Source organism: Elephantulus edwardii, unplaced genomic scaffold (genome assembly GCF_000299155.1).
Source record: "Elephantulus edwardii isolate Elephantulus edwardi_28Jun2011 unplaced genomic scaffold, EleEdw1.0 scaffold00158, whole genome shotgun sequence".
In the NCBI taxonomy this organism is placed as follows: Eukaryota; Metazoa; Chordata; class Mammalia; order Macroscelidea; family Macroscelididae; genus Elephantulus; species Elephantulus edwardii.
The window spans coordinates 949,201-971,429 of NW_006399908.1; the positions used below are offsets into that span (position 1 = coordinate 949,201).

The following is a 22,229-nucleotide window of genomic DNA, read 5'->3' on the forward strand; positions in this document are numbered from 1 at the left end:
GGCTTGCTGGAGAAACTACAACTATATCATTTTCTGTCATTTCTAAACCCTCCTAAAGAGAAACAACGTCACAAAGTGACCAACATTTCTTAGCTCCTATTTTTCTCAATTTGGAAAAAGGAAGAACTTGAGGGAAGATGGAATGTGGGGTTGGGGGGGAGGGAGATTTTTCAAAATAATCACTTAGTACCCAGGCTAGGAGAACAGAACCCAAGACTAGGGGGCCCCAGCTTGGCTGAGGTAGTTCTATGAGTGGGATTCCACAACTGTGAGCTAAAAGGCCAACGGTTGGAGTGCGAAAGCAGACACACAGGAAGAAGTCACGGCTGATGGCATCTGTGAAGAGCACAGCCTCTATTCAGCACTGCTCTATCAGACAGTCCCTGTGAGTTGGAAGTGACTTGATGACAATGGGGTTTTATTAATTTAAGGTGTTTTAAGCAAGAATAAGATATATTACCCTCAGTCTTAAGGTTCATTGCTATTCACAGCGATCCATTGGGTTTAAGGCTGGAAATCTTTACAGGTGGGGTGTAGTGGGGTCTACTGGCTTTTCTAGACCATTGCCTTCGACTTTGCCACATGGCCGGGCAAAAATATGCAAAGAGAATATGTGAAGTCTATCCACAAGGGGACTGGCTAGTTTCACCACGCCACCAGGTTTAAAGCGAGCAGGTTTGATGCCAGAAACTTGGCAATCTTAGTACCAGCAAGGAAGAAGCAGCAAAGAATACAATATGTGTCCTTCAGTGCCTTGAACCAGCCAGACCTACAGGAGAGAAACAGCAGGGAGCCAGAGACCCGACGTGAGACAGAGCTGAGCTGGTGTGGGAGCTTGAGGAGGCATGTCTGACCCCAGGGGAGCTGGTTTTGTGTTGTGGATGCTCTGAGTATGGACAGTTCCCCCTTGCAGAAATAGTAGCAGTCAGGCTCAGTCATCCTCACACTGCCCTGGCTCATTTACAATAGAAGACTGGCCTTATTCTTCCTTGCAGCAGCTGGTGGACTCGAACCACTGATCAAAAGCTCTGGTTCACAGAGCTCTGGTGGCCTAGTGGCAAAAAGCTGAGCTGCAATCCTTGGAGGCACATAGTTCGAGACTACCAGCTGCTCCATGGGAGAAGGATAGGAAATCTCCTCCCGTGCAATTAACTCTCTGAAAACCCACTGGAGAGTCACCTATGGGTCGGTTCTGACTCTACAGTACACAACAATGACAACACCTAACACACAACACCCCCACTACTCCTTTCATTATCTGTATTATACATAAATACTTTGCAAGCTGACCAAAATACCTACTCTTTCTGAATTTCTCATTTTTTTGTAACATAAGGTCCCCCTACTATACTTTTAATGGGGGAAAAAAATAGAAAGGAAAAAGATTAATTGCTTCCAAGATGGGTGGAGGAATGTGAAGGAAGAGAAAGGGTGCAGTGGGGACTTGATGAGGCAGGATAAGTCACAGACCAGTGGTAATTAATTATATAAAATACAATGTCAAGAAATTACCAGACAAAACAAAACATACACTCTGGACTGTCTACATATACTACATTAAATAAAATGTTACCCAAAAAAAGTGAAGGAAAAAAGGAGAATAATGAAAAAATGTTAATTATAGATTTTTCTGAACTCAGAAATAATAATTGAAATATCACAGAAATGAAACCTTAGCAGAAGCAGTGATGTAATACTAATCAGCAGTATCAATTCTATTTACCTCCAACAGACTGCTGAGGGTTGTTGCCAGTATTAATGTCCAAGAAAGTTCCAGTTCCCATCGTTAACTTCACATCTCCTGTGTGGAAGCAGCACTCGCCAAACATGGCTGCTTGCTGGTCGGCGACCTGTTGGGACGAGTCAACGTCAGGCCTTCTGCCTTTGCACCAGCTCATTTCCCGACTTCACACTGCCTCAATTACTCTATTTTCACCCATAGGTGTTTTTTTTCCCCATTTTCTATTTTTCTTTAAAAATCTCCTAGGAGAACACTGAACAAGTACAGAGTAACAGCCTCTCTAGAAGGACAAACAAATGTAACAAGCAAATCGAATACACATTAAATGTGAGAGCTACTTTGTGACTTTTAAATATTCTGTGGGTAACTTACTGTAATTATAATTTAGAGGAGCATTCTTCTCACGATTGTGGCACTGGTCTGTCAATTTGCTGGACTGAGGTAACCTGGAGTGGCTGTGATGCTGAACTCTGTGCCACTGGTGTGCCGGTTACCCATGGTGGACAGTGTTTGGTGGAGCTCCCAGTTTAAGACAGGTTTGGAAGCAGGAGTGGCATCCACTTCCTAAACCACATGCCTCTGGAAACTCTATGAACTTTTAGAAATGACGATAGTTATACAAAGTTGCAATAGGGTCACTATGAGTCGTGCTCAACTCAACTGCAATCAACAACAACAACAACAACGGGTAATGTAAGATATAAAGATCAAAATGAAATTTGTGTTGAAGGATAATGTCACTCTCAGCTTAAAGGTTGTACTCATCAGTCAAAATAAGAGATCACAAAAATTTCTCTTTTAATAAGAAATTTCTGGTTTTAATTTTGAAGGAGCTCTACCAGTTCAGCCTGTAGCATGCTGCACCAATAAACAAAAGGTACCAAAGGGGTTTTTTGTTGTTGTTGTGTTTGTGGGTTTTTAGCAAAACAAGTGAAAAAGGTTTCTCATGGTATTAAGACAGAAGCATAGGTAGTGAACAGTAAGCCATGCAAGAGTAAAGTGAAAAAGAAAGAAAAGGGAAGAGGAGGAGAAAGACAGGGATGAATCCAAAACTTGAAGCATGCTGTCAGCAAAAAGGAGAGAAGAAGAAAAACAAATGAACCAAAGTTCCTTAATTATAAGCAGATTTAAGTCAAAACCATGTCTATCCCTAGTACTATTTTTTTATTTGTTTTTTTAAAAAATGGGTGGGGAGAGCAATGAATGAATGGAAATCCAAAATCTCAGTAAATGTTCATTAAAATTATTTTTTAAAATATTAAAATAAAATTTTATAAAAAGAAATGCTAACAGAAAATAAAATAGTACAGCATTACGAAAGGTAAATGGAGATATGTTGTTGTTAAGTGCAGGTTGAGATGACTCACAGCGACCTTATGAACATAAGTCCTGGACACCTCCTGTATAACTTTCATCCTTTCTCCAGGTTCTAGGGTTTCCCGAGGCAAACTATTGTGGAAGTAGATGCCACTCCTGCTTCCAAGCTTGTTTTAATCGGGGAGCTCCACCAAACACTTTGCACCATGGGTAACCCTTCTCACATTTGACTCATCAGTGTCTCAGTGTTCGGCTTCACAGCAACCACGAGTTACCTCTGTATAGCAAGTGGACATACCCGGGATACACAACCTAGAAGAATGTTTCACCAAAAATGGAGATAGAAAGAGAACTATTATATCCAAGGGGAAAAAATCAATTTGATTAAAGGAAAAGTCTTTTCATTAATCTGTACTCTTGCAGTCATATATTCACCTCAACTTGAGCCTGCTCTGAAATTGAATAGGACTGTTGTTAGGTGCAAATCGAGTTGTTTATGACTCATAGTCACCTGACAAACAATAGGTAAGAACCCTGCCCTGTTCCCACAATCTGATATGTTCTAGCATGTTGTCACAGTCACTGTGTCACCTTATCTCCTTCAGCATCGTCCTCTTTTTGGCTGCCCCTCTAATTTTCCCAGCATGATCTCTTTCTCTCTCTAAGGACCTGTCCCTTCTAACAACTCTCTCTAAGGACCTGTCCCTTCTAACAACGTGCCCCAAGTACAGGGAACAATTTCACCATCCTTGCCTTTCAGAAGCACTCTTGTGGCACTTCCTCCAAGATAGACTTATTTGTTCTTTTGCCCGTCCAAGATATACTCGATGCTCTTCTCCAACACTGCCATTTAAAGGCATCAGTTCTTCTGTCATCCTTAATGCTTGTCCAACTTTCAGATGTATAGGAAGCAACTAAGAATATTACAGCTTGAATCAGGCACATCTTACTCGTTAAACTGATCTGCTTGTTCTTTCGCACTCTGGAGAGGTCCCTGACGGTGGATTTTCCCAACGCAACAAATCTTTTTATTTCTTGCCTGCAGTTACTATGGGTGCTCACTGTGAATTCAAGTGAAGTGAAATTATTGACAACTTCTCTATTTTGATGTTGCCTCTTGGTCCAATGGTAAGAGGTATTGTTTCCTTGATGTTGAGAAGTAATCTATACTGAAAGCTACAGTCTTTGATCTTCCACACTAAGACTGAAACTCTCCAAATGATCACAGATTTTAAACTTGATATTTCAGTTCCTCTTCAACTTGCCCCTGTACAGATTATTTATCCAGGAACAGGTGCTTTATACTGAATCTACTACTAGAAATCAAAGACAGGGCCTGTAGTTCTCAATCATCTCCTTCAGATCGTAAATCTCTGACTTTCTCCACATTCCTGACTCTATCATCCAGCCAGAAAGAACAAGAATTATCAAGATATGACCCTTAAATATCAGAAACATTTTTTTTCATCCAAGTTTCTAAAGTAGACACTGCTGGCTAAAGATTCTATAATATGTAAATGTCAATTTTTTTTAATTTTAAACTTCTCTAGCACTGTTTATGATTTGTCTATGGAATGGATTTCCTGAAGCCAGAAAGTCTGATGAAACTTTCCAACACAGAACTTAAAAGAACAATGATTGACTATTTTCAATTGTTGAAAGATAAACTTAAAGAATTATAGGACACTGTAAGCAAAAACCAGGAGGAGCTTAAAAAAAACAATCCAAAACAATACAGATAAAACAAATGAAGCATTAGTGTCTCCGGAATAAAACAAGAAACCACAATCTAAAATATGAGGATCAATGTTTCAAATGCTGTCAACATGATGGGAGGTTCACATGAACACAATTGAACAGACATTTCACCAAAGAAAACATTCAGATGGTGAATAAACACATGAAGAAATGTTCAAAATCCCTAGCTCTAAGAGAAATGCAAATCAAAACAACTATGAGATATCATCCCACCCCAGTCAGAATAGCAAAATTCAACAGAGCAGAAAACAACAAACGCTGGCAAGGTTGTGGAGAAACTGGAACCCTTATTCACTGTTGGTGGGAATGTAAAACGGTGCAACCACTGTGGAAGGCAGTATGGTGCTTTCTCAAAAAGTTGGAAATAGAAATACCATTTGACCCAGCAAGACCACTACTGGGAATATACCCCAAAGAAACCATAATTGCCACTCAAGCAGTTATATGCACACTCATGTTTATCGCAGCTTTGTTCACAATAACAAAGAGTTAGAAACAACCCAACTGCCCATCAACAAACGAATGGATAGAGAAGCTGTGGTATATTCACACAATGGAATACTATGCTGCATTGAAAAACAAGGAATTCATGAAATATTATACAAAATGGGTGACCATGGAAGACATTATGCTGAGTGGAATATCTCAGTCACAAAAAAAGACAAATACTGCATAGTGCCACCGTTATAAAACTGACATGGGGGTTGGGGAAAACAAAGAAAAGAGGGGACAAATAATGTACATGGCATTGAAACATACAAGGGAGAGGATGGTATAAAAGGAATATATGATTAGATATTTACTGACATGACAAGAGTCCAGAATAAAAGCTTCATAGTAAAGTAGACTGGTTGGGGTGTGGGACACATTGTGTAACAATGAAAGAATTTTTTTTTCCAAAGAAAAAGGAGAACTAGGGAGGAGGGGGAGCAGAGAGGAAAATGTGCAACAATGATTGAATGGAAATCCAAGTTCTCTATAAACTTTCATTAAAATCTCAATAAAAAAAGAGTTATGAAGCATTTCTATGTTTAGAAGTCTACAGACAAGATTCTTTAAAATAAAAAGGACGGGGGGTGGGGGAAAGATACTTTCATTTTATTTGTTTCTAAGACATCTCCACCAGCTATTTATATATATTAATTTCATTATACTTTAACAAGAGAAATCTCACGTTTTTTACTTACCAAGGCCACAATGGGTATAGGTACACCAAGTATCTCTTCATCCACTGTTCCAAAATGGTGGCTTCAAAGCAAATGAGTTTAAAAGTTATTACATTAGAAAGACTCATTCCAACATTCAGAGCAAATATCTTTTAGCACAGGTTAAAAGTTACATAATAAACACACATGCAATAGAACTCTTTTCCCTACCAAGGCAAAATAAATTCGGGGACAAGTGTGTCCCTTATGTCTGAGGCTCATTACCTCGTGTCCCTCACGGGAGGCAGAAGAGACAGCGGAATCGAAAGCAGGGAGGTAATGAAACTGCTCCAGCACATCTGAGCATAGAAACAGGTCATGAGAAGCCAACCCAAAGTAAATAAATTGCTAATTCATAAATAAAAGGAGGGCAAAACCTCTCTTTACCTCATAAGGGTCAAACAGTCCAGTAGTGCTGGCATTTGAAAAATCTGTGGCATATTTAGAACCTAAGTGTACATTGAAAAGGATATATTTATTATCAGGCAGTGTGGAAACTTATATTACTGGTTAATAATCTAGTCATAAACCTAAATTCATCCTCACATGTGTATTTCTGATGCAGTCTCTAAATCAATATTACATTTAATATTTATGAACCATTAGTTTATTAAAAACACTTTTATACATACCTTACTTAAAATTTCCAATCACAATGAGTAAGGGTCTCAGATACCCTAAGTGTTTGTCTGAAGTAATAACAGTTGCAAAGCGGTAGATTTTGTACCAAAGTGAGGTCTTCTCACTCTGGGATTGATGACTGTGTACTCATTCTGTATCCCACATTTCTTTTTAATTTTACAACCACCCTTTTTTAACCACGAATCTGAATCAATTGCAATTATTAGAGCAGTATTTAATTGCAATTGTTAGAGCAGTATATCTAAGGCACAGGATAGGAAAAGGCATTGTTACTTTTTCACCTTAATCTTTTTTATCACATTTAGGCTCTTGAGATAAGAGCTATCCTTACCTTTTGTGAGTTTATGTAACAACCAAGTATCAACAGTCCCAAAGCAGCAATTCCCTTCTTCAACAGCCTTTCGCACCTTGAAAACATAATGGGACCAAATCTTTTACAAAAAGTTCATTAAGTGGAAGACTAAATGCAGAATAGCAGATGCATTCTAGTCTCATTTGGGTAGCACAGTTTGACTTCTAGTACAGACTTAAAAGTTGGAGAGACATCATGCCAGGAAAGGTGGAGACACAGAGAAAGAGAAGAAGACCCTCAAAATGGACTGACATAGTCAGTAGTACACTGGGCTCGAGCAGGCCTGAGATGCTGTGGATGGAGCTATTCACAGGGTCATTATGAATTGTTGTCTACTTGATGGCACCTTGTAATGACAAATGTGAACCTCCTCAATGAAGCTACAAGATAAATACAAGAAGATCTGTGTTTATACATATTATCACTAAGAAAACCTCTGTGGGCCAGTTCTACTTGGTAATACAAAGGTTACCATGAATTGACATTTAGCATTGACTGGATGGTAAATGGTTTTGTGGTGACTGTCTCTTCATATAAAAATACATCATATGTGTTTATTTACACACATATAAATATATATTATTGTTGTTTTTATGTGCTGTCGAGTCACCTGTGACTCATAGTGACCCTATGCACAATAGTTCTGAAACCTGTTTTATCCTGTGCAAATCTGTCCCTGACACATCTATCCCCATTACCCCAGTCATTCTGCCAATCCCTCTCACACAGGGGCTTCCTCTCTTGGGCTGTCCCTTCATCTTTCCAAGCATGATGTCCTTCTCCAAAGACTGGTCCCTCCTGGAAACCTGCCTAAAGTATGAGAGATGAAGCCTCAAAATCCTTGCTCTACACACATCACGGAGTGGGACATTTCGGCTTGTATTCAATTTCTATTCATGTGTTCTGACTCTTAACAAAGAGGTTTCCTAAAAGTAAAGCATATAAAGATGCCATATTTTCTACTTTAATACCTAAATTTCCCACAAATAATCATATTCTCATCTTTATATATTTTCTATTTCGGTATGTACTCTGTTGTTGTTAACCAACTCAGAGCCGACTATAGTTGACCCTCCAACGGGTTTTTAGAGGCTGTGAAACACAAGGGAGGAGACTGCCCATCTCTCTGCCACAGAGCAGCTAGTGGATTCGAATCATGTGCCTTTGGATTGGCAGCGCAACTCCAAACCATTAAGCCATCAGAGCTGCTCCAATAGCAAGACGCCTGCATTTCTCTCAAATTACTATCAATAGCCTGATGTAACCATGGTATTCTGAAATGCTTTGTGCACATCTGAAAGCTGGACAGTGACTAAGGAAGACCAAGAAGTATGCCTGTGAATTTGGTGTTGGTGAAGAGCATTGAGTATCCCACAGGCTGCCAACAGAACCAAAAAAATCTATCTTGGAGGATGTGAAACCAATTTACTCCTCAGAGGCAAAGATGGCAGAACCTCATCTCACAAACTTTGGCCATGTGATCAGTCCTTGGGAAAAGACACTGTACTGAGAAAGGCAGAGAGTCAGAGAAAGAGAGGAAGATCTGGAGATGGATCAACACAGAGACTCCAACAATGGGCTCAAGTGTGGATGAGACCGTGAGGCTGGTGCAGGTAGATCAGCTGTTCACAGAGCTGCTATGAATCACAGTTGACTCTATGGCACCGAACAGCAACAGTGTCTTTATTAATTTTTTGTTTGCTTTTTAAATTCTTCTTCACAGTCTTTATGTGGTTCCCACCTAACCCACACAAGCCTTTCTTACCTCCACCAGGTTCTGTAAAACCCAGGCCAACCTCACAGAAACATGCTGCGTTGTGAAAGTGAACAAGCTGGCTCCTAAAAGGCGTTTACTTCTCGTGAAGAAATGAAGCAGTCGGCAGGAACTGTGGATTAGCTTTGAAAAAAAAATATCAGGACACTGTATTTAATGATACCTGAGGTTTCTATGTTAATAATCTACACGTGCATAGCCAAGACCAGACAGAGGTTGTTTAACTACTGTAGTGGAGGAATGGTGACCTCTCAAAAGGCATGTTCATCCTGAGGCTGTGATCTTTCTTGGGAAACAGGTTTCTAGAGATATTACTAAGTTAAGGAGCTCAAGATAGAATCATCCTGCGTTAAAGCCCAAATCACTTTTATTCTGAGCAGATTTCAATTCCTTAATACTCCATATACAACAGAACCAAATGTGTGTGTGTGGGGGGGGAAATACCTAGTGTCTCATTTAGTCATTCTTGCTGGTGGGAGAAAAGTTCTGGCATCTTTGAAAACAAGAAAACCTTCTGAGCAAATTTCATTTCTAAGAGTTGACTGTGGATCCAAGAATGATTAAATCCTTGACATCACCAGTCTTTTCTCCCTGCTCATCACAATGTTTCTTATTTATGAGGACTTCGGTTTTATGTTGAACGCTGTGTGTAATCTTTGATATTCTTCACTGAGAGCTCAAGTACTCTTCACAAGCAAGGCCGAGAAGTGTCACACCAACCCATTAAGAGCTTTAAGATCTGCACCTTTAGTTAACATCTGAACAGTCAACACCTTCCTTCATATACTTAACAAACACTGACTCAACTCAACGCCATCGAGTCAGAACCAACTCATAGACCTCTCCATAGATTTCTGAGGGTGTAAATCACAAGGGAAGGAAATGTCCATCTTTCTCCCACAGAGCCACTGGACTCTGGTCAAACCAACAGAAAGCCATGCATTTGAGGTTAGCAACCCTGGATGGGCAAGGCCACCAGAGCTCCCCAACATTTACTGAGTACCTTCTATGGACCAAACTGCTAGGCCTGAAAGAAACTGAGTGAACTATACAAGCAAAACCTCTGACTTGTTAGAACTTAATTTCCAGTAGAAAAAATGCAGATAAGTAATCAATAAATGAGACACATTATAAGAAGGCACATTATACGGTGAACAATTTCAATGTGTGATCTAAAAGGGAAAAATGCTGCTAATTAAATTATGGCATAATAATAAGACATAATTGCTTAAAAATGTATCTTGACTCCAGAGACATTAAAATATGGGGGCGGGGGGAGGGAATTTTTATGCTGTATCACTCATAACTGGAGCTCTGGTGGCCTAGTGGCAAGAAGCTGTGTTGTGATCCCGAAAGCTCATGGTTTGAGGCCACCAGCTGCTCTGTGGGAGGATGGGCAATCTCTTCCTGTGCGATTAACTGCCTCTAAAAACCCACTAGAGGTTCAGCTATGGGTCTGTTCCAACTTCTATGGTATACAACAACAACAACATCACCCAGAATTGTAAAATCATACAATTACTTTGTTAACCAGTTTGACAGTTTCTTAGAAAACTAAATACTCAATTATTTTATGATTTATATTAATAATGGAGTTCCCGGACACTGATCTTAGAAAAATTAAAGCAAGTTCACATAAATATGTACTGTAGCATTCATCTCAGCTTTATCTGTAATGGCCAAAAATACATCAAAGTCGGCACAACTATCCTTCAATACTCCACTCTTTGCCAAGTTGGTCTCAACTCCTGGCTGACCCCCTCACTGGGTTTCCAAAGCTGTAAACAGCATGGGTGGAGACTGCTCGGCATCATTCCAAGGAGTGGCTGGTGGATTTGAACCACCAGAGCGACACACCTTTGAGTTAATAGGGCAACTGTACAAACTATGTCACCAGAGCCTCTTGTCCTTCAAGAGTGAATGGAACCATAAATGTACATGATGCCAGTGAACAAGATTTGGCATTGAAAAGGAACAACCTGCGGACACACATAACAAAGTGGATGATCTTCAGGGAATTGAAGCGAGTGGAGGGAAAATCCCCAAGGTTAAGATCGCATGACTAAATTACTGAGATGAGAAAATGTTAGGGCTTTGTGTTGGGTTTGTGGTGTTTTTTTTTTCTTCATTTTATACTGGTTTACATACAAAGTTCATAAAGTTCATCTGGAGAGCAGATCAGGGTCTGTCAGGACTTAAGGGCGCAGGAGGGCAGGCCGTGCACAGAAAGAGGTGAATATGGTTTAAATGGGCACGATGAGGGGGATTTCTAGTGTTGAAACTGTTCAGTTCCTAAACTACAGTAATGGATACCTGATCTCTGACAGCTAAAAAAAAATTAAAGGATAATAGAAACAAAACCACACATAACTGGGCACAAGCCAATCTGGAGATACTAGAATAATTACTGTGGACTCTATCAATGTCAACACCACAGCCGTGACATTTTTCTATAGTTCGGCATGACATATATATTCTTCCACTGGGAGAAACTGGAAAATGTATAAGGAATTTTTCTGTGTTGTTTCTTACAAGTGCATCTATAGTTCTTTTTTTTTTTAACAAAACTGAAAATTTTTATTTCAGTCTCATTCAAAAAGTACCCTTCTACCTTATATACATTTTTAAAAAAAAATCTTGAATTTTTTAAATTTTATATTATTAATTTTATAACATTTACAGAGATTTTGGATTTCCATTCATTCACTCTTATACTTTCCTCCCTGCCCACCCCTCCCCCCAGTTCTCTCTTATTAATAAAAATTCTATTAAAAAGTATTTTTCAATGAAATTCTATTTAGTGATGTTAAGAAAATAAGGAAGAGTGTGACAGGCCTGGGGCAGGGCTGGGAGGGGACAGTTTGAACAGGTGGCCGAAAAAGCCCCCCATCATGTGAACTGGGCCTTGAAGAACAAGCAGGGAAGTCTTGAGGTGAGAAAGGGCCTGGGTACCACCAGGAAAAAGGCAGACTGGCCAAGCCAGCCTTAGTGACACAAGAGAGAAGGGGATGTGAACAGGGATCAGAGTCACACGTAGGCCAGACCCTGGCTGCCCCACAGGAGGAAGATGGGCAAGCGCCTCCTGTGTGATTTACAGCTGCTGTAAATCCAGGCGGCCAGCTGTGAGTCAGTTTTGACTTGATGGCAATGAGCAAGAGTCTCTACAGACGTAGTAAAAGAAAACCCAATGTGGGCTGAGATTGTGACAAAATTGTTTCACTCACTCATCACGGTTATCTTCTAAAATATATTACAGTTTGTTTTAATATGCAGTTAGTGTCTCTAAAAACTTATAAAGTAAAATATGATGTTCTGGACACTGGCCCTCTCCCATGCACCATCTGGTACAGGCACTTGATCTGAGAAGGCATATTAAATAACTGAGTGATGTTCCTGCAAATATCTGCAATCTGAACGAAGCTTTATGCAGGTAGAGGTGTTCTTGCTTGGAAATAAGGTCGGTTAAGTTCCTGAGGACTTATCAGTACAACATGTATTCTAAAGCTAATTACTTCTGTGTTTTAAAAAGCACAGATTGGACATAGAAACACCAGGGAATACAGAAGCCATGTGAGAGTTGTCAAAGGATCCTGACAAGGAAGAAATCAAAACAACTGATGTCCTGATTTAGCCTTTCAGCCTCCCAAAGTGTTGGAAAATAAGTTTCTGTTCTTTCAAGTCAAACACTTGTGGTATTTCTGTTATAGCAGCATTAGGAAACAAAGACAGCCTTTAATGGTGAAGTACCAAAGTAATAACTTAATAATTATCAGTAAATATTCTTTTCATTGCAATACTCTCAGTGTAAGAAAATTCTTCTCATTCTCACCCTGAGTTTTGTGCTATCCATTCACCCGTCCTGCCCCTTCCTGCTTAGTGAGCTTTTATTTTTGGACAAGTGGTCTGTCTACTGTCAATCATCTACTGGCTTAAAGATGCTCTCTGAGAGTAAGTCCAGATCCAGGTTGAAAGGGTATCCCAAGCCCAGAGTCTGGAGGTTCCACCAGTCTCTACTGATCCACCCAATCTGATCATATTTATTATTTTGAATTTTGTTCTTAATTTTCCCCCAGGGCCTTCTAGGGTGATCCTAATCAGTGTAGTCAGTATAGGCTGCCGGGCACCATCTGCTTCTTCCAATCTCAGGCCCCCAGAGGTGTGAACTGTATGGTCTACTGGTCTTTGGGGGCTGCCTCCTCAATTTTCTTCACACAGCTTTGCTTCAGATTGAAAGAAACTAATAACTGTATCTTGGACGGCTGCTTGCAATTTTGTTGCTGTTGTTTTTTAAGTAATATTTTGTTTGCCTTAGATGACAGTTTACCTAAAAAGGTGGTGGTGGTGTTATGTGCCATTGAGCTGCCTGCAACTCCCAGCAACCCCATGCACAACAGCTCTAACTTCAGCTCTATCTTGAGCCAACCTTATTGTCTCTGACACACCTACACTAATAACCCCACAAGTTAGGCTACCCTTAAATAATTTTTATTCAAATTGTTCCATGCCATTGGTTATATTCTTTACAGTGCATTAGCATTTTAATTCTTTTTCCTAACAGGGTTGTCCTGGTGAGGGTGAAGCCAAGCTGCTCCTTGAAGTCAAGGATTCTGAAGCTTTGTCTGACATACTTTGGGCATGTTGCAAAGAAGGACCAGTGCTTGTTAATTGTCAACTTTCAGTTATGTTTGCTAGGCCACTTATGCCATAAATCAGGGCTCCTACATTTGCTGTTTCTTCTTCCATGATCTTATAGTTTCACCTTTTACATCTAGGTCATTGATATGCCTCAAGTGTGTTCTTTTACATCATGTGAAATATGGATCTTGTTTCATTCTTTTCTACAAATGGATATCCAGTTCTTTGCCTAAAGCATTCTTTTTAGCATTTCATGTTACATTTTTACAGATTTTACAAATTCTCTTAATGTCTGTTTATCTGGAGATGACAATAACTAAGTTTTACCATCCTATTTGAGGGGTAATTGAGCTGTACATATAATAATTCTTGGGTGGCTTTTATTTTTTCTTTCACTAACTGCTTTTTCCCCCGCCAATTTTGTGTGTGTGTGTGTGTGTGTGTGTGTGTGTGTGTGTTTTCTTTTATTCAATGACTTCTTGCTTGCATGACCTTCTACCAAGAAATCAGAGCTTAGTTTTATTGGATCCCTTTTGCAAATTACTTTTGTTTTCTCCCCACGTCTCTCTCAGAATTTTTTATCTTTGATTTTTAATAGTTTGATTATGATATATCTTGGTTATTCTATTTTGGGGTCTATCCTATTTTGGATCTTTTAAGCTTCTTGGATAAGTATCTTTCTTCATATCTTTCTGGTAGTACATCACTGAAAATTTTCTCTGCATTTTGGTTTTGTTTTGTTTTTTTTTTCCTATTTGACCTCTTCCTGTTCTAGAATTTCAATCATGTGTAAATGATTCCGCATGACAGTGTAATATATAACACTTGGGTTTCTTCATTAGTCTTTCTATTATTCCTCTAAAAGACCAGTACTAAGGGATTTGTTCTTTATTTCAGTGATTGATACTAACTTCTACTGATTCATTATAATCCTTTGTCTTTGCAATGCATTATTTATCTCTGAAATTTTGATGTTAAACCTCTGAATTTCTATTATAAATTCTACTTAGGAAGTGTCATTTATATATTATTTTCATTAAAGTTTAGTTGTTTTAATAACAAAAAGGTGATTAAATTTAGATATTTCATCCTATCTCATCTGTATCTTTTCCATTTCTCAAGACCAGAAATATGAAGTTTCAGGTAGTTTCTGACTTGTAGTTGTTAATAATTCAATTCTACAATTTTACCAGTGTAAGGGGTGTGTGTGTGTGTGTGTGTGTGTGTGTTTGTATTCTCTCCTTAATGTCCTAAAATTACAAAGGCAGAAAAGTATACAACTAAGGCACAGTTAATAGAGAATTACAGGAAAAACAGTACTCAAATTACAAGCGATAATAAAATTATTACCTTGACTATAAAGGAATTATTCCAAGATTTTACAAGGTCAGCCGCTCTTAGGTCTTGCCAACTTATAAAGTTGTGAAATTGCTTTCCCGTTTTCCTGAAGGTGGAGATAATATTATAAAAAAATTATACAGATGAGAAACCATGTTCTATTATGATCTGCCACAAAAGAAAACATTTCTAAACAAACTGTAATTAGCATCTCCAACTTTCTGATTTCTTCCTACCAACCCTCCCCATAGTTAACTGTTTTCATGGATCTCAAGAGTTACCATTTCAGATACATTTCTTTTTTTATTAATTTCAATGAACATTTACAGAGATTCTGGATTTCCATTCGTTCATTGCTGCACTTTTCTCCCCGCCCACCCCACCCCCCACCCCCAGTTTGCTCTTCTCTTTGAAAAGTAAAAGAAAAATTCCTTCACAGGTATACAATCTCCCCACAACCCCCACCCCCACCCCGAGTATACTCCACTCTGCAACCTTCATTCAGGACTCTTATGATAATCATAATGCCCTAAAATATATTGCTTTTAAACTGTTCTCTCCCTCATCGGTTTCAATGCGGTATACATAATTCATGCAGTTTTTCTCATTCTTACCCTAACCCTGATGTCAGTCCCATCTGCCAGTGCCACTGCAGTGGCACTATGCAGTGTCAGATACATTTTAACCAGCAACTTGTCTTCATTCTATTTATTCCTTTTGACCTAACTATCTACCCTATTAAGCTTCTATGTGCAGATCAAGTTTACTTGCTATTCTCCTTACTCTCAATGCCAGCGACGGTAAAAGGAACTGGGGAGGAGGGGGAAATCACCCAGTCTGTGAATTGGTACTAATCCTTATCAATGGGATACCATCTTGCCTACACTTTCCTTTTTCTTGTCCCTCATGTGTTCCCTCTCTAATCCTTACAATGGTAAATCCAGGTTTCTCAAGCTCTTGGTCCCCTGTGGCTTCCTAGTTCTCAAAGGAGATGAGTAGACAGAGAATGATTTTCCTCAGCTCTACACTCCTCCACTCGCTATACCAGGGGTCATCCTGCATCTCTCCCAGGACACAGGAAAACTGCTTCCTCTCCAGGTTCACAGCTGACACCCCCTACTGTATTCTCTTTCTCTATGCACTGCCATTTCTTTTATCACCTCATGTCATCAATTATTCCTTTTACCTTCTTCTCAAAGCATAGTAAAATTTCCCTGACTCTGGTGGCCTAGTGGTAAGAAGCTGCACCGCAATCCTTAAGCCACGTGGTTCAAATCCACTAGCAGCTCTGCAGGAGCTGTTAGGTGCCATCAAGTTGAGTATAATACGACTCACGATGACTCTTGAACAAAAGATCTGAGCCCCGTTTTGTCCTGCGCATCCTCATACTTCCTGACACACAAGCGCCAACTGCGGCAGTGACCGTGTCAACTCACCTTGTCGAGGGGCTTCCTTTCCTTTCCTTCACCGACCCTCCACCCTTCCCACCATCATGTCCCTCTCCAAGGAATAGCACACCTCCTAGCAACATGTCCGAAGTGTGTGAGGAAGGACACACGATCTCCTCCCATGCAAGTAACTGCTTCTGAAAACCCACTGGAGGGTCACCTTTGAGTTGGTTCCAACTCGACAGTGTATAACAACACGAAGCAGAACCAACAACATCTCCCTTTATCCTGAATGTCCTCCACCAAGCCCGCTTATCTCTTCCCCAATTTCCTCTTCACCCCCTTCACCGAGGCCAAATGAAAGTTAGATCGCCTTCACAATCATGGTCACTGGCTTCCTGAGCACGTGGGCTCTGTGTCTTCCTTATTTTACTCTCCATTTCCAAAGCACTTTCACTGCTTCAGGCACACCCGGCTCTTATATTCCGGGGCCACTTCTGCTGATTAACTCTTTCTATTAAGCAAATTTCTACTCATCTGGATAAAAAAACAACAACAACAACAAACAAACCCAACCAAACTCCCATCGTCCAGCTGCTTCCAACTGATGTCAATTCTACAGGGCAGAGGAGAATTGCTCCATCTGAATGGGAGCAGATAACATCCTTTCCCTTGGAGTAACAGATGGATTCGAACTTCCATCACTATACGACCAGGATACTGACCTGGCTCAAGAACACCGTGAAAGGTTCCCTGACTGCCCCTGCCAGGCTAGCCAGCCTTCATCCTCAAAATCTCTCACCAGCAGGAATGAAGCACCACCACAGGGCAGAGGTCCACCAGGCTGCACTCCCACGTCCCGAGGGCACATCTGGACTGACTCCTGGACTCTAAGCCTTTCTTACCACCTACTCCAGTTACGAAAGAGGTAACAGACTAACAAATCTTGCCCTACTGAAAGATTATCAGATTGTTAGCTAGAAATGAAATTGAGTAATCTATACTCCTACTTTCTACAACAGCACTCATAGGTAGAGGCATCTGCTTTTCAATCCCTGATCTTCAGCAAAGATTTACAAAGAAATTTGTGCCAGGAACTGGTGGCATGGCCACAAGCAGAGGGTTATGACATCTTTGCCCCGACATATATAACTCTACCAAGAGAAGTCAAACCACCATTCACTTACTCAATTATTTAACCACAACGGGAAATGAAAGAGAAATGTGAAGAACCATCGAGTGTATAACAGGGAGAGACCATCAAATGTGAGGCAGGCTCTGAGAAGGCTTCTTCAAGACATGACCCTGGAACCCAGCTTGTTGAAGGGTGTGTGACCTAATTGACAAGATGGGTGAACACTCCTGACAAACTGTACTGTATATGCTCAAACATGCAGAATCACGCAAGCTGTGTCAGAGGGGCTGAAGGGCCAATGTGGCTGAAGCACAAATAGGGTGTGAAGATCACTGGATGGAAGTGGCATCTTTAACTCATAAGATGGTAGAATATGGATCTCAGTAACCAGACACATTTCCAATACTCACTTGGCATTGATCTAGATCTCTGTCAGAAGAAAAAAAAAAAGAAGTGATGCTGGAGAGGACTCATTCAGTACACGATTTGTTTTCAACTTCTCTAGGACTTTTTACATTCTTACGGTTATTACATATTTCTATGTCCTAAATTAGTAAGCACCAGGACACAAGTATATGACACATAAAAAGACGTATTTGGTGCTATGGAAACACACACAGCTTGTATACCTGTATTATGGAGTAGTAACTTCCTTGAGGGCTGCTGGCACTTTTGTTTGTCTTTATATTCAGTGCAGTGATTAGCATGGTGCTTCACACCCAGTGAACACGCCCTCAGCAGTTACTAAGTGAATCCCGGTTCATGACTCAGAGTTTATGTATGTTGCTAATTGGTACACACCCTGACTACAGGTTAGTTAGTAGAAAACTCCTTGAGAGACACCACAAGTGAAGAAACTAAACAGTTCATTGTGGGTTTGTTTTTTTTTAGGACAGAAAGGATTTTAATACAACTGAAATGAGGTGGCATCATTTAAGAGTTATTTTGGAAAACAAGTTCACTTGTAGCACTAATTGAACCATGAGGCGGGGAAACCAAGTCTAAGAGCATAAGAAAGAACAAAGACTGAAAAGAATTAATAAAAACTGGGTTCCCTGAGTGCTGGGAGGGATCAAGGGAAGAAAGGAGAAATGCAAAAAGAAAATATGATTTAGACCCCCTGACAGCAACTGGAAGAGAAATAATGTTCCCTTGGCCATCACTGGAGAAACGTACCCCGGGTGCAGAAGAAGAAAAAAAAAAAAAAAAAAAACCCAAATGAGTTGAGAAAAGGAGGTTCCAGCAGGGACTGGAACGAACAGACTGTTCTTCACGGTCTAGTGTATCTCTGGCCTTCCCTCAAAAAGAGCAAAAAAAGTACTTCCTGCTGGCTCAGAGCTGCGTTCACTCCTGCCTGTGTCTTGCCTTGTAGAGAATCTGCCAGGCACAGTGAGCAAAAGAAATCTGTTCTTTAAAAGTAACAAGAGGAGGATGACTTGTTGGTTATTTGTTTGTTTGGTTTTCAGAAAATATCTGGTATCTCATTTTCAACAAACAGAGGTTTCAAAATGCCTGAAGGAACATAGTTATTCCAGGGGTGGGGCGGGGGGAAAGGAAAAAGGGACAAGCAAGAAAGTAAATTCACAAATAACTGTTTTAAGAAAAAATCATATGTATTGCAGTAATACCATCACCAGTAAGGAACTGAACTCTCTCAGACTCTGATACTATTCCTCCTAAATGGGGAGGGCTCCACAATCAACACTCTTGGTACCAGAAGCCAGGAAATCAAAAGATAAATTGCACTGGTAAAGTCTTCTGTCAGGGACCTCTCCAGAGTATGGAAGAGCAACGAAGTCAGTCTGGAGACTAAGGTGCACCTGATCTGAGGCCAGGGTCCTCACAATTATTTGCTAATCAGAAAGCTAGACAATGACTAGGGATCAGGATGACAGAAGGAGAATTGATGCCTTTGAGCTGTGGTGCTGGTGAAGAGTACTGAATATACCACGAACAGCTAGGAGAACAGATTTGTCCTGGAGAGGGCGAAACCAGGCTGCTCCTGGATTCCCTGAGTGCTGGCAAGAATTCTGAAGCTCTGTCTGACATACTTTGGACATGTCACAAGGAGGGACCAGTCCTTGGAGAGGAATATCATGCTTGGGAAGGTGGAGGGAAAGTGCAGGAGGGGAAGATCCTGAATGAGATGGACTGACTCAGTGACTGGGGTAGATGTTCCAGAGACAATGAGGTTGGCTCAATAAGGAGCAGGGTTCTGAGCTACTGTACACAAGGTTGCTATGAGCCATGAGCAACTTAAAGGCACATAACAAACAACAACATCAACCTGAATAAAAAAAAAAAGAACTCTAAAATTTGAAAAGACACCTACTGTTGTTCATTCTAATTTACTGTGAACCTGTAAGACAGAGGAGGGCTGTCTCAAGACCATAAACATGGGAGGAGACCACCTCATCTTAATTCCACAGAGCCGTGCAGGAGATCAGTTACTACCTTGAGCTGGAATCAACTCATAGCTGATCCTCCCCTGGGCTTCCCAGTGGCTGTAAATAACACAGGAGAAAACCGTGCACCTCCTGCAGATCACTGGGTGGATTTGAACCCCCTGAGAGGAGTGGCCTGTGGGTCAGCAGTGCAACTTCCTGCTGACTCCACCACTGGAGCTTCAAGTGGGTTCAAACTAGCAACCAAGAGTCTCAACACCTCACCACGGGGCTGCACGAGAACCCTTGCTAAGAATCGAGCCTCCTGCAATGAGTAAGGAGTCCCAAGTGGTCCAATGAAGACATGGGGCTGCTAAAGAAAAGGCTTGAGTCTACCCAAAGGTGTCTTGGAAGAAAAGCCTAGTGATTCATTAACTTCCAAAAAAACCAGCCAGTGAAAACCCTGAGGCACACACAGTCCTCTTCCAGGCAGAGGGCAGTCAGGAACCAGAACAGCCTGGACTACAACTAACATGAGTGAGAAATGCAGCAGACAGGTCCTGACGCACGCAGTCTCTGTGGTCAACAGTCTAATTTCTGAATCCACCTAGTCGGGACCCTTCTAATAAACTCACTCTCTACACAACACACTCACTTCTTATCGCCCACTTCCTAGATTGGCCTTGGTCTTCCTTTTTCAGTTATTTTCTCCCCGAGTCTCTTTAAATTTGAGGAGGAAAAATCTCAGCATTCAAGTTGCCGTTTAATCTCTCACGTCCCACTTCTCCAGGCTTCTTCTACGGCACTGTTCTCCACTGGGGGGATTGTGACCACCATGGGAGGGCTGGTAATGGCTGGGAACAGTTTTTGTGGGTCACAACTGAGAGAATGTCACTGATACCTAGAGAAAAGCGTTCAGTGATGTTGCTAAATATCCTACAATGTTCAGGGCAGCCTTCCAGAACAAATAAATCACCCTGCCCAATATCAAAACCCGGGTCTACACATGTAAGTTCTCTTTCCTCATTCATGAGATAAATCGATTACCCACTTCAACCCTTCCAGTCTAAAGGAACTTGGGGGGGCGGGGAATATGTGCAGAAAGAGGCACTGATGTGACATGCACTGTCCCCTGAAAACAGAGTACCTACTGATGGGAAATGAGCTCTTCAGTCTACCTGTTATTATGTGTCATCGAGCTATGACTTGTATCAACCATATGAACAACAGACATGAACTACACCCTATCCCGTGGCATCCTCACTATCTCTGACATGCTCACAGTCCTTGTCACAGTCAATCCACCTTGTTGAGGGTCTTCTTCTCTTTGACCTAACAGAGAAAGATGTCTTCTCCCACGGACTGATTTGTTCAAGCACATAAGATGAAGTTTCACTATCCTTACCTCTAAAGAACCACCTGGTTGCATCTCACCCAAGATAGATTTGTCCATTCTCTCGGCAGTCCATGAGATCTATTCAGTACTCTTCACCAACATCATAATTCAAAGTCATTGATTCTTCCTGTGCCATCCTTATTTACTATCTAACTTTCAGAAGCATAGGAAATGAAAAGACTATGGCTTGGATCAGACACACCTTAGTCTTTAAACTGACATCGTTGCTCTTTAGCACTTTGGAGAAGCCGCTGTCAGCAGATTTTCCCAATGCAACACATCCTTTGATTTCTTGACTGCAGGTACAAGGGAGTTGATTGTGGAGTCAAGTAAACAGAAATTGTTGACTTTAATAATTTCTCCATCTAGCATGATGTTGTTTATTGGTTTAGCGGTGGGGAGTTTTATTTTTTCTTTTCTACTAGTTTATTTCCTGTCTTTCATTGTTTTTGTTCAGACATCCCTCTAGGTCAGATAGCCCTGGTGTACAAGTTGCCATACTGCGGTCACTTTTGGTTGCTGTGTGCCTGAACTCTGTGACACTGATATGTCAAATGCGTTAATGGTTGGCTACCCAATACGGACAGAGAGTGGGGTGGAGCTCCCTGATTAAAACAAGTTTGGAAGGAGGAGTGGCATCCACTTCCATAATAGCTTGCCTCCAGAAACCCGGTGAACCTGGAGAGAGGATGAAAGGCACCCAAGTGTCGAGGACTCTCCTTCATAGGGTCGCTATGAGTTGCCTGAGACTCACTTAACAACAACAACAACTAGTTTATTTACAAAATTTGAATACAAATGCAAACAAGTTCTTTCAATTTCCCTCACCCCCCCTATCAAATTTACAACCTGATAATTAATCCCCCTCTTCCCCTGCACATCCACATCCCTCTGCTTCCAACCTCTCCCACCCCTCTTGGATCCTTATACTCATTCTACAATAACGGTTTTATATAATATTTATCCTTGTAGGACTGAGTTATTTCACTCAGCATAATGACCTCCAGTCCCTCCCAAGTTAGGTAATAATTTACAGTTATTCCTCCTGCGTGCTGCATAGTATTCTACTGTGTGAATGTACCATAATTTCTCAATCTATTCGTTTGTGGTTGGACATCTGGGCTGTTTCCATATTCTTGTGATGGCGAATAATGCTGCTATGAG

The 22,229-nt window shown here is 40.8% G+C and overlaps 1 protein-coding gene across 1 annotated transcript in view; it reads right to left on the reverse strand.

The window, feature by feature from the left end:
* The window catches only part of LOC102846030 (putative glycerol kinase 5-like), a 92,212-nt gene that overhangs the window by 27,897 nt on the left and 42,086 nt on the right, over positions 1-22,229 (reverse strand). Inside the window, exons 4-10 of the mRNA XM_006895114.1 lie at positions 14,775-14,868; positions 8,781-8,912; positions 6,995-7,070; positions 6,409-6,470; positions 6,247-6,320; positions 6,004-6,064; positions 1,724-1,850 (exon numbers count right to left, since the gene is read on the reverse strand). Coding sequence (XP_006895176.1) covers positions 1,724-1,850; positions 6,004-6,064; positions 6,247-6,320; positions 6,409-6,470; positions 6,995-7,070; positions 8,781-8,912; positions 14,775-14,868 — 626 coding nt within the window. The remainder of the gene's footprint in view (positions 1-1,723; positions 1,851-6,003; positions 6,065-6,246; positions 6,321-6,408; positions 6,471-6,994; positions 7,071-8,780; positions 8,913-14,774; positions 14,869-22,229) is intronic.